This window comes from Coregonus clupeaformis, chromosome 5 (genome assembly GCF_020615455.1).
Source record: "Coregonus clupeaformis isolate EN_2021a chromosome 5, ASM2061545v1, whole genome shotgun sequence".
Classification (NCBI taxonomy): Eukaryota; Metazoa; Chordata; class Actinopteri; order Salmoniformes; family Salmonidae; genus Coregonus; species Coregonus clupeaformis.
Window position 1 is genome coordinate 7,527,626 of NC_059196.1, and position 13,861 is coordinate 7,541,486.

Genomic DNA, 13,861 nt, shown 5'->3' on the forward strand with positions numbered 1-13,861 from the left:
AATATTGTTTGATTTGCTAGCCATCTATAGTGGTGATGACAGAAGTCCGACTGACCACTTTACCAGGATGAGGATTTGCCGATGTCAAGCTTTAAAAAAAAAACCTAATCTCTGATGGAGCAAGCTAAATGACACATGTTGTTTGTATAGCTAGCTACATGCCAAATGGATAGGCTACCCATGAATCTGAAATTACATGATCAATTGATGTTGATTGATCATGAACAGCAGGACGTTACTGGCTGTATAACTCTGATTTGAAATAATCAGAAATGTGTAGTTCTGACTATGCTCTTCATGAGGTCATGATATTAAAACCAAATAGTTAACATTTATTTAACAATCCCTTAAACAGCACATAGTTGTAAATGGTTTTTAGCGGAGCTGGGGGTCTCTTTGCACCCCAGCAGCCAAATCGAACGCTCTGCACTGTATTGTGACGTCTTATTGATGATGACCTATAGCTAGCAAAAATAAAGCATTTAAATATATATATATATATATATATATATATATATATATATATATATTCTATATATATATATATATATATATATATCTCTGGGCATTGCTTGACTGAATGTAGCACTTGATCATGACTCTCAGTTCCATTACACTACACAAGTCATTGGACGAAGGCTCTTCTATACGTGGGAGTTTTGTTAAGAGCCCCGAAGCTCTGTCTGAACATTGAGACACATTGCTTGAGGTATGGTTTTGGAAGCATAAGGACCTTATCTTTCATACCAGCCAGAAATATTTTTTCAACAAAAGGTTTAATTGATACACCTTTTATAGGGCTAGGGTTGGTGTTCCCACACGGCCATGTTTCCATGTTACAGCGCGTTTACGGAAGATAAAAGACAGTGCTAATTAGCTATCTAGCATGCTCTGAACACCTGTGTGTAACGGAAGAAGTCCGCCAGAAACGTGTTGTCATTGAAAAATACTGTCACTGCAACTGTAATTAAAGCCGGTTTAAACAGTGTATATTTTGCATTTGTGAAATTATTTTGATGTGATACGGAAGTAAAGGGCTTTATGTTTCTAGAACCGTATCGCAATTTGAGCATCGATTCACGTTTAGATGGAGTATTTGGCTGCCAGAGCCAGTCTACCTCTGAAAATAACATATAAAGTCCTTGGACCTTAGGGAGTAATGGTAAGCTCCTTTAGAGTACATCTTGGGCTAAACTGAACGTAGTTCCTGTCTTGTTATTAGTGTAATAATACATTTATTAGGCATTGTTTATATATTAGGTATATTGTTTGATGGCTGTTTTTAATTTGTCTATTTTGTCCAAAGTTAATAAATGAGCGATATGATATCATGAACCTTGAGATAAGGAAAGAGGCATGAGATGAACTCTTGTAACCTGTTGCATTCTTGCAGACGTGGGCATTACATGTGAATAGCTAAACATGAATCGGCATAGGCTGTCAACAACAATAACATTGCTCTTACAATTTAGCATTTATTCTTCATGTTTCATTATAAGTTAGAAATCTCTACAGGTCATTAGCCCAGAGCCATGTTGAAACTTTATACAAACTAGCTATATATCAGCAGAATTGTGTCATTTGTCTCCTCCTAACAACCAGAACGTGCCACTTGGCCAGTGTACCATGGCTGACAAATCACACTTTCTAAATCAGGGGTGTCAAACTCATTTTAGCTCAGGGGCCACATGGAGGAAAATCTATTCCCAAGTGGGCCGGACCGGTAAAATCATGGTATATATATAACTTAAAAACAACAACTTCAGATTGTTTTCTTTGTTTTAATACTATCAACATAAAACATAAAGCTGGAGCCTGAGGACATTGTGTCCAAAATAGTACAAGCACAACATCACTATTAATCATAAAACACCTGAAGTTTATTTGAAAATTCTAAAGAAAAAGAACACACAAACACACAATGCCTCAGTAAATTAACAGAACTGTTTCACAGATCACAGAACTATATCAGGGTGTCATTTCTCAGGCAGAAATGTAGATACAAATAATGAAATCCTGTTCCCCAAACAAGTGCAAGAACCACAGAGTCAAGAATAGGTTAAATATACAAATAAAATAAAATCAATTAAAAACAATAGCACATCAACATAAAAACATATAAACATAAAGCTGGAGCCTGAGGACAGTGTGTCCAAAAGCACAACATCACTATTAATCATAAAACACCAAGTTATTTGAAATTCTGAGGACAAACAACACACAAACACACAATGCCTCAGTGATTCACAGAAGTATATCAGGGTGTCTCATGCAGCACTTTAAGTGGGGTTGCATAGTTTATTTGACTCCTGATACCTGGCATCTTTTAGCTTTCACCAGCGCATCAATATCAGGCGTCACATCCTGAGTGGCAGCCAACTTCAGGATGTGATTCAAGTGCTTGTGTGTGAGCCTTGAGCGCAGCTTTGTTTTATTTATGCTCATTACAGAGAACTTGCTCACAAAGATATGTGGTTCCAAACATGCACAACAGTTTTGCAGCGAGGGCTGTCAAGTTGGGGTAACCTGGCAAGAGATTCTGATAAAATGTGTCCAAGCCAGCTGCGGCAAATTTGCCCTTCAAATCCGAGTCACACTGCAAGTCTATTATTTCAAGTTGGATGCTGATGGGCAGATCAGAGGGATTCACGGTGAATGGCAAACAAAAAACTTTGAAGTCTTTCTCCAGTTCACCAAAAATCTGAAAGCGTTGCTCAAACTCCCTTAACAGTCCCGTTATTTTATCTTTGAACCGCTTCATGTCTGCCACATGTTGGGTCGTGCACACATTTTTCAGACAGGGGAAGTGAGCTGCATCACCACCGGCGAGTTGCGTCTCCCACAATGACAGCTTCAACTTGAAAGAACGTATGCTGTCATAATACTGCGTGGCAACTTTGTTGCGCCCTTGCAGCTGTTTGTTCAAGTTATTCAGGTGCTCTGTAACATCCACCATAAATGCAAGGTCCTGCATCCATTCTGCTGAATTAAATTCTAACACTGGTTTGCCCTTTTCTTCCATGAACTGTTCAATTTCTTCTCGTAAATCAAAGAAACGCCTCAGCACAGCACCTCGGCTTAACCATCTTACCTCAGTGTGGTATGGCAGGCCATAGATGTGGTCTTTCTCTCTGAGAAGGCTGTCAAACTGACGGTGATTCAGGCTTCTGGATCGGATGAAATTAACAGTTTGGATGACCACCTTCATGACGTTATCCATCTTTAATGAGTTGCAACACAAAGCCTCCTGGTGCAAAATACAGTGAAAAGTCCAAAAATCACGTCCTCCATTTGCAGATTGCACTTTCTCTCTGAACTTTGTCACAACGCCTGCTTTTTTCCCGATAATTGAGGGCGCACCATCTGTAGCCAGGCTGACAGCGCGGGACCAGTCCACTCCGACCCTGTCCAGCGCACCGACGAGTGCAGTGAAAATATCAGCTGCTGTCGTTGTATCTGTCATCGGCACCAACTCCACGAACTCCTCGGTGACGGTCAATGTGTCATCAACTCCACGGATGAAAATGGCCAGTTGTGCAACATCTGTAATGTCCGTGCTTTCATCAATTGCAACCGAAAACGCAATAAATGACTTTACTTTTTGCTTCAACTGGCTGTCCAAATCCACTGAAAGATTGAAAATCCTGTCTGCAACTGTGTTTCTTGTCAGGCTGATATTTGCAAAAGCCTGGTGCTTTTCAGGGCACACAATCTCTGCTGCCTTCATCATGCATGTTTTTACAAATTCACCCTCACTAAATGGTTTTGAAGCCACTGCGATTTCATTAGCAATGAGGTAGCTAGCTTTCACTGCAGCGTCACTGATGTCTCGGCTGTGAGTAAACACAGACTGCTGTTTCTTCAGACCCACCAACAGTTCATTCACCTTCTCTCTTCTCCGCTGTCCTTGAAAGTTGTCATATTTGTCGGCATGAAGACTCACATAGTGGCGACGAAGGTTATATTCTTTCAGCACTGCAACATGCTGTGAACACACCAAACATACAGCTTTCCCATTCAATTCCGTGAATAAATAGAAGGATGACAATTTTTCTTGGAACACTCTGCACTCTGCGTCCACTTTTCTCTTTTTTGACGGAGACATATTGGGGCAATGAGGGTGCCAAAGCACATAATGTTAAAAGTAGAAGCCGTAATAAATATCGCAGGCAAAACAAAGTAGCTCATCCGGACTGGCTGCACTTGCTTGACCTATTTGCTCTGCCCCGGTATAAACAGTTTGCTTGCTTAACACAATTGCTATTGCGCCATCCAGTGGACACAATTGGAACAGCAGTTTCTTTTATTGAAAAATTGCAGCTCATGTTCTAAATGCTTGTTCAGCAGTTTATTTTCCCTTTTGTCTATGCTCCTTTGGTTAGTTATCATAACATTTACATTACATTTTAGTCATTTTAGCAGACGCTCTTATCCAGAGCGACTTACAGGAGCAATTAGGGTTAAGTGCCTTGCTCAAGGGCACATTGTCACAAATCATTATCAACTTCCTCCTTATGAAATGGCACTAGTTGAGATGTTTATTGCAGTGTGTCAGCTGGTACTGCTAATTTATTTGACTGGGAATGAGCAAACCACTTTGGGACACCATCGGGGTGAAAGTAGATTTAATTTCCTCCTTGTACTGGACCTCCTGCCACGTGCATGTTCTTTTTTTTTATGGGCCTAATCATAAAATGACATGTAGAATCCATATTTCAATAGGTTGTTATCAAAATAACGTCACAATAAGGTGCAGAACGTTTGATTTGCCTGCTGGGGGACAAGGCGACCCCCAGCTCCACTAAAACCATTGATAAGTGTGTACTGGTTTTCAAGGGATTGTTAAATGTTATAACTATTTGGTTGTAATATCATCACCTCTTGAAGAGCATAGTCAGAACTATATTGAAAAAATATAAGCGCAACAATTTCAAAGATTTTGCTGAGTTAGTTCATATGAGGAAATCAGTCAATTGAAGTAAATTCATTAGTCCCTAATCTATGTATTTCACATGACTGGGAATACAGATATGTATCTGTTGGTCACACATACCTTAAAAAAAAATGGGCCTCACAATGGCCCTCAGGATTTCGTTACAGTGTTTCTGTGCGTTCAAATTGCCAACGATAAAATGCAATTGTGTTCGTTGTCCATAGCTTATGCCTGCCCATTCCATAATCCCACTGCAACCATGGGACACTCTGTTCACAACGTTAACATCAGCAAAACGCTCACCCACACAACGCCATACACGTGGTGTGCAGTTGTGAGGCATGTTGGACGTACTGCCAAATACTCTAAAACGACATTGGAGAGAAATGAACATAAAATTCTCTGGCAACAGCTCTGGTGGACATTCTTGCAGTCAGCATGCCAATTGCACGCTCCCTCAACTTGAGACATCTGTGGCATTGTGTTGTGACAAAACTGCACATTTTAGAGTGGCATTGCACCTGTGTAATGATCATGCTGTTTAATCAGCTTCTTGATATGCCACACCTGTCAGGTGGATGGATTATCTTGGCAAAGGAGAAATGCTCACTAACAGGGATGTAAACAAATTTGGGCACAATTTGAGAAGCTTTTTGTGCGTATGGATCTTTTATGTCAGTTCATGAAACATGGGACCAACACTTTACACGTTGCGTTTGTAGTTTTTTTTGTGTGTAGAATGTTAATATCTTCGGCTGTGAGTGATGGGAAAAAAATCGGCCTCAGCAACAATTATTTAAATAATCCAATGGATGTTTTGTTGCACAAAGGTGATGACTAAAGTGTTTTATTGGGAATTTTAAAATCTGACTTCTCTACAGTCCCTTCAGAAAGTATTCACACCTGTTTACTTTTTCCACATTTTGTTGTTACAGCCTGAATTTAAAATGGATTAAATTGCGATTTTGTGTCATTGATCTACACACAATACCCCATAATGTCAGTGGAATTATGTTTTTAGAAATGTTTACAAATTCATTTAAAAATGAAAAGCTGAAATGTCTTGAGTCTAAGTATTCAACCCTTTTGTTATGGCAAGCCTAAATAAGTTCAGGAGTAAAAATGTGCTTAACAAGTCACATAATAAGTTGCATGCACCTGTGTGCAATAATGGTGTTTTAACATGTTTTTTTAATTACTACCCAATCTCTGTACCCAACACATAGAATTATCTTTATGCTCCCTAAGTCGAGCAGTGAATTTCAAGCACAGATTCAACCACAAAGACCAGGGAGGTTTTCCTATGATTCGCAAAGCAGGGTGGAAGGGTAAAAAAAGCACACATTGAATATCCCTTTGAACATGGTGCAGTTATTAATTTTACACTTTAAAAAACACTAATATTTGTTGGAAATTGTCTTTCTGGGCCAGGCGTCAGTTAAACTGCAGTACCGAAAAACGATAGGAGCAGTTGATACTGTCCTGCTAGACCAGAACCCTGGCACCTTGTTTCCTGTGCAAGTTAATCCACTTGCAACACATTTCAAGCCTCCAAACAGTAGTGAATGGAAAGAGACGTGATACACAAAACACCAAAAAAATTTATGACATTCAGTGATTGTCATTAGGCCAGAATTTCAACTTTCCGCGAGCATCTCGGTGTCGGCCATTCATCCCTGCCTTGGCAAAATGTCAGTGTTTTTGTCCAACCACATCACATTTTGGAGCATATACAGTATCATCCATTCGCCAAAAGAATAATACACTTGTTGAACATGGCTGTAGCGATTAGTCTTGTATGTTTTCGTTTTCATCACTCACTCACTGTTAAGTTTGTCACGGGTCCCAACTTTAGCGTCCGCTATCCTGCTACAGAGCTTTTTGGTAACGGGATGCGCACGCATCACTGGAACGTGACGTCTTTGTAAACAAAAAAACTGGTCTATAGGCCTATTCACTACCTACTACCCCCCCTCCAGGTACTGTGTGACTCCTGGCTAGGGCAGATTTTTTTGGGTCAAGCAGTAGTGAAAAGTACCAGTCAAAAGTTTGGACACACCTACTCATTCCAGGGTTTTTCTTTTCATTTTACTATTTTCTACATTGTAGATTAATAGTGAAGACATCAAAACTATGAAATAACACATATGGAATCATGTAGTAGCCAAAAAAGTTTATTTTATATTTGAGATTCTACAAAGTAGCCACCCTTTGCCTTGATGACAGCTTTGCACACTCTTGGCATTCTCAACCAGCTTCACCTGTAATGCTTTTCCAACAGTCTTGAAGGAGTTCCCACATATGCTGAGCACTTGTTGGTTGCTTTTCCTTCACTCTGCGGTCCGACTCATCCCAAACCATCTCAATTGGGTTGAGGTCAGGGGGATTGTGGAGGCCGGGTCATCTGAGGCAGCACTCCATCACTCTCCTTCTTGGTAAAATAGCCCTTACACAGCCTGGAGGTGTGTTTGGTCATTGTCCTGTTGAAAAACAAATGATCGTCCCACTAAGCCCAAACCAGATGGGATGGCATATCACTGCAGAATGCTGTGGTAGCCATGCTGGTTTAGTGTGCCTTGAATTCTAAAGAAATCAGACGGTGTCACCAGAAAAGCACCCCCACACCATAACACCTCCTCCTCCATGCTTTACGGTGGGAAATACACATGCGGAGATCATCCGTTCCACACCGTGTCTCACAAAGACACGGCGGTTGGAACCAAAAATCTCAAATTTGGACTCCAGACTAAAGGACAAATGTCCACCTATCTATTGTCCATTGCTCATGTTTCTTGGCCCAAGCAAGTCTCTTCTTATTATTGGTGTCCTTTAGTAGTGGTTTCTTTGCAGCAATTCGACCATGAAGGCCTGAATCACACAGTCTCTACTGAATAGTTGATGTTGAGATGTCTGTTACTTGAACTCTGTGAAGCATTTATTTGGGCTGCAATTTCTGAGGCTGGTAACTCTAATGAACTTATCCTCTGCAGCAGAGGTAACTCTGGGTCTTCCATTAATTTTTACATTTACATTTTAGTCATTTAGCAGACGCTCTTATCCAGAGTGACTTACAGTTAGTGAGTGCATACATTTTTCATATTGGCCCCCCGTGGGAAACGAACCCACAACCCTGGCATTGCAAGGGCCATGCTCTACCAACTGAGCTACAGGGGACTACATTCCTGTGGCGGTCCTCATGAGAGCCAGTTTCATCATAGCGCTTGATGGTTTTTGCAACTACACTTGAAGAAATAGGTCCTCAACTGGCATCTTCATTAAATAGTACCCGCAAAACACCAGTCTCAACTCCGGGATGCTGACCTAGGTAGAGTTGCAAATAAAAAGTCCAGTGTCTGTTCTTTTGCCCATCTTAATCTTTTATTTTTATTGGCCAGTCTGAGATATGGCTTTTTCTTTGCAACTCTGCCTAGAAGGTCAGCATCCCGGAGTCGCCTCTTCACTGTTGACGTTGAGACTGGTGTTTTGCGGGTACTATTTAATGAAGCTGCCAGTTGAGAACCTGTGAGGCGTCTGTTTCTCAAACTAGACACTCTAATGTATTTGTCTTCTTGCTCAGTTGTGCACCGGGGCCTCCCACTCCTCTTTCTATTCTGGTTAGAGCCATACAATGTTTCAAGTTCATTGCAGACAGGCCATGCATAGCCAATGTTATTTATAGGATATTTTTACATGCAGGCTCAATGTTTTTATTTGTTGGCTTTATAGGATATTTTTACATAGTTGGCAGTAGAAGTTACTTTTTAGGTTCATCATTTTAATTTAGATTTGGATAGAATTTTTATTAACCTCATGACAATGATTTTGAGATATAAATTAAATGAAACTGTTCCACGAAAATGCACGTATGATAATCATAACTGGCACACAGATCAGTAGAAATGTTAAGATAAATTGGCATTCCACATGAAAGGTTGCCGACTCTTCGAGTAGCCTATTACCGGCAACTTCAGGAGAGTAATGGCAGAATCTGCGAAAGCCAGTAGGAGCGGGAGGAGGATGGTCAGGTTATTTTTTTTCTACTTTTGGTTATCTTGATATCTGACTCCCTCTTGAGTCATTTGTATCTTATTTCATCAAACGGTGCACTTTAAAGCATCAGAAAGCTCAATGAATATAGTTGATTTTATTAAAACACATAGGGTGTGTCTATATATGGAAAAATACACACTAAAAATGTTGACCAATCGATTGGTCGAAAGAACAGACTACTTTCGGTCGACAAAGATTTTTTTAGTTTGGGACAGCCCTACTCCTGGCCTCTAACCTCTGCCCTGTCTGTTTGCCCTGACAGCCTTGTGTGTGACCATGGTGGACATGGAAGCAGAGAGCAGCACGCAGCTGGAGGCCATGGAGGAGGAGGAGCCTCTCTTCAGTAACCTGGACCTCTTCCTCTTCACCCTCATCGCCGGCCTCATCATATACTGGTTCATGTCCCGCAAGAAGGCCGACCCCATCCCCGAGTTCAAGAAGCTCGACCAACCGTGAGTACCACTCGTTGTGTGCTAAATGCACACCAGGCGCTTGCTGTAAGTCTCTCACCGAATCCACCTAGTATTGGTGTTGAAATATTCACAAGGGGCTAACCATAGTGTTAAAAAGAGCACGATTACAGTATTATTACTGTATTACACATAGAATTAGGAATTAGAATATTAGAATGGACATGAAACTTATTATGATGGTCCAAAGGTCAACCATGGTTTGCCAGTGCTGGGATAAGATATTGTGTAAAACAATGAATGTGTAGTATTTCTCTGCTCTGTTTGTGTGTTTGCTAGCTAGCCAGCCAGTTTTAGAGGCATGCTTAAAAAAAAAAAAAAATGTATCTGCCAATATGCCAACAATCCATTCGAACAATGCAGTCAATCCACAGCCATACGCTGGCTTAAATCCGTTGATGATAGGACTTAGACAATCAAATCAAATTGTATTGGATGCATACACATATTTAGTAGATGTTATTGCGGGTGTAGCGAAATGCTTGTATTCCTAGCTCCAACAGTGTAGTAATATCTAACAATACACACATCTAAAATGTAAAAGAATGGAATTAAGAAATATAAAAATATTAGGATAAGCAATGTCGGAGTCCGGAGTGTGTGTGTGTGTGTGTGTGTGTAATGGGATGTATAGATAATAAGGATAATATGGATAGAATATGTAGTATATCTAGTACTCCTGAGTGGCGCAGTGGTCTAAGGCACTGCATCGCAGTGCTAACTGTGCCACTAGAGATCCTGGTTCACTAACTGTAAGTCGCTCTGGATAAGAGCGTCTGCTAAATGACTAAAATGTAAATGTAAATGTAAGAATAGTATATGTACAGCAATAGTTAAAAAGGATAGGCCTAGACTGGAATACAGTATAGATACAGTGAGGGAAAGAAGTATTTGATCCCCTGCTGATTTTGTACGTTTGCCCACTGACAAAGAAATGAACAGTCTATAATTTTAATGGTAGGTTTATTTGAACAGTGAGAGACAGAATAACAACAACAAAATCCAGAAAAACACATGTCAAAAATGTTATAAATTGATTTGCATTTTAATGAGGGAAATAAGTATTTGACCCCTCTCAATCAGAAAGGTTTCTGGCTCCCAGGTGTCTTTTATACAGGTAACGAGCTGAGATTAGGAGCACACTCTTAAAGGGAGTGCTCCTAATCTCAGCTTGTTACCTGTATAAAAGAGACCTGTCAACAGAAGCAATCAATAAATCAGATTCCGAACTCTCCACCATGGCCAAGACCAAAGAGCTCTCCAAGGATGTCAGGGACAAGATTGTAGACCTACACAAGGCTGGAATGGGCTACAAGACCATCGCCAAGCAGCTTGGTGAGAAGGTGACAACAGTTGGTGCGATTATTCGCAAATGGAAGAAACACAAAATAACTGTCAATCTCCCTCGGCCTGGGGCTCCATGCAAGATCTCACCTCGTGGAGTTGCAATGATCATGAGAATGGTGAGGAATCAGCCCAGAACTACACGGGATGATCTTGTCAATGATCTCAAGGCAGCTGGGTGAACTTGTTGTGGTCAGATGAGACCAAAATGGAGCTCTTTGGCATCAACTCAACTCGCCGTGTTTGGAGGAGGAGGAATGCTGCCTATGACCCCAAAAACACCATCCCCACCGTCAAACATGGAGGTGGAAATATTATGCTTTGGGGGTGTTTTTCTGCTTAGGGGACAGGACAACTTCACCACATCAAAGGGACGATGGACGGGGCCATGTACTGTCAAATCTTGGGTGAGAACCTCCTTCCCTCAGCCAGGGCATTGAAAATGGGTCGTGGATGGGTATTCCAGCATGACAATGACCCAAAACATACGGCCAAGGCAACAAAGGAGTGGCTCAAGAAGAAGCACATTAAGGTCCTGGAGTGGCCTAGCCAGTCTCCAGACCTTAATCCCATAGAAAATCTGTGGAGGGAGCTGAAGGTTTGAGTTGCCAAACGTCAGCCTCAAAACCTTAATAACTTGGAGAAGATCTGCAAAGAGGAGTCGGACAAAATCCCTCCTGAGATGTGGGAAAACCTGGTGGCCAACTACAAGAAACATCTGACCTCTGTGATTGCCAACAAGGGTTTTGCCACCAAGTACTAAGTCATGTTTTGCAGAGGGGTCAAATACTTATTTCCCGAATTAAAATGCAAATAAATTTATAACATTTTTGACATGCGTTCTTTTCTGGATTTTGTTGTTGTTATTCTGTCTCTCACTGTTCAAATAAACCTACCATTAAAATTATAGACTGATCATTTCTTTGTCAGTGGGCAAACGTACAAAATCAGCAGGGGATCAAATACTTTTTTTCCCTCACTGTATGAAGTTGTTAACAGTATGTAAACATTATTAAAGTGACCAGTGTTCCATGACTATGTACATAGGGCAGCAGCCTCTAAGGTGCATGGTAGAGTAACCGGGTGGTAGCAGGCTAGTGACAGTGACTAAAGTTCAGGACAGGTACTGGGCGGGGGCCAGCTAGTGGTGACTATTTAACAGTATGATGGCCTTGAGATAGAAGCTGTTTTTCAGTCTCTCGGTCCCAGCTTTGATGCACCTGTACTGACCTAGCCTTCTGGATAGTAGCGGGGTGAACAGGCCGTGGCTCGGGTGGCTGAGGTCCTTGATGCCGTACCAGGCGGTGATACAGCCCGACAGGATGCTCTCAATGGTGCATCAGTAAAATTTTGTGAGGGTCTTAGGGGCCAAGCCGAACTCCTGAACTAGCATTCACAACTTTCCAAGAAAACAAAATCAGACATTTATATTCTGTTTACAGTGCTTTCGGGAAAGTATTCAGACCCCTTGACTTTTTCCACATTTTGTTACGTTACAACCTTATTCTAAAATTGATTAAATTGTTTTTTTCTCTCATCAATCTACACACAATACCCTATAATGACAAAGCACTTAAAAATAAATAAATAAATTCATATTTTCAAAAGTATTCAGACCCTTTACTCAGTACTTTGTTGAAGCACCGATTACAGCCTCGAGTCTTCTTGGGGATGACGCTACAAGCTTGGCACACCTGTATTTGGGGAGTTTCTCCCATTCTTCTCTGCAGATCCTCTCAAGCTCTGTCAGGTTGGATGGGGAGCGTTGATGCACAGCTATTTTCAGGTCTCTCCAGAGATGTTCAATTGGGTTCAAGTCCGGGCTCTGGCTGGGCCACTCAAGGACATTCAGAGACTTGTCCCGAAGCCACTCCTGTGTTGTCCTGTTGGAAGGTGAACCTTCACCCCAGTCTGAGGTCTTGAGCGCTCTGGAGCAGGTTATCTTGAAGGATCTCTCTGTACTTTGCTCCGTTCATCTTTCACGCGATCTTGACTAGTCTCCCAGTCCCTGCCACCACCATGCTTCACCGTAGGGATGGTACCAGGTTTCCTTCAGACGTGACCCTTTGGCATTCTGGACAAATAATTAAATCTTGGTTTCATCAGACCAGAGAATCTTGTTTCTCATGGTCTGAGAGTCCTTTAGGTGCCTTTTGGCAAACTCCAAGCGGGCTGTCATGTGCCTTTTACTGAGGAGTGGCTTCCGTCTGGCCACTCTACCATAAAGGCCTGATTGGTGGAGTGCTGCAGAGATGGTTGTCCTTCTGGAAGGTTCTCCCATTTCCAAAGAGGAACTATGGGGCTCTGTCAGAGTGACCATCGGGTTCTTGGTCACCTCCCTGACCAAGGCCCTTCTCCACCAATTGCTCAGTTTGGCCGGGCGGCCAGCTCTAGAAAGAGTCTTGGTGGTTCCAAACTTCTTCAGTTTAAGAACGATTGAGGCCACTGTGTTGTTGGTGACCTTCAATGCTGCAGACATTTTTAGGTACCCTTCCCCAGATCTGTGCCTCGACACAATCCTGTCTCGGAGCTCTACGGACAATTCCTTCAACCTCATGGCTTGGTTTTTGCTCTGACATGCACTGTCAACTGTGGGACCTTATATAGACAGGTGTGTGCCTTTCCAAATCATGTCCAATCAATTGAATTTACCACAGGTGGACTCCAATTAAGTTGTAGAAACACCTCAAGGATGATCAATGGAAACAGGATGCACCTGAGCTCAATTTTCGAGTCTCATAGCAAAGGGTCTGAATACTTATGTAAATAAGGTGTTTCTGTTTTTTATTTGTAATAAATTTGCAAACATTTCTAAACCTGTTTTCGTTTTGTCATTATGGTATATTAATCCATTTTAGAATAAGACTGTAACGTAACAACATTTTGAAAAAGGGAAGGGATCTGAATACTGTATATTTTAGAGCAGCGTTTCCCAAACTCTGTCCTCAGGATTCCAAGGGTTGCACGTTTTTTGATGGTTAGTTGATTTTTTGATTCAGCTGTGTAGTGTTAGGGTAAAAACCAAAACGTCCACCCCTTGGGGTCCCGAGGACCGAGTTTGGGA

The 13,861-nt window shown here is 41.5% G+C and overlaps 1 protein-coding gene across 2 annotated transcripts in view; it reads left to right on the plus strand.

Annotated features, from left to right (window-relative positions):
• Window positions 1-13,861, plus strand: part of LOC121561328 (NADPH--cytochrome P450 reductase) — a 35,788-nt gene that overhangs the window by 1,253 nt on the left and 20,674 nt on the right. For both annotated transcript variants that reach the window (XM_041873922.1, XM_041873931.2), the window contains exon 2: window positions 9,246-9,435. In XM_041873922.1, the coding sequence (XP_041729856.1) occupies window positions 9,260-9,435 (176 nt within the window). In that variant the 5' untranslated portion in view covers window positions 9,246-9,259. The remainder of the gene's footprint in view (window positions 1-9,245; window positions 9,436-13,861) is intronic.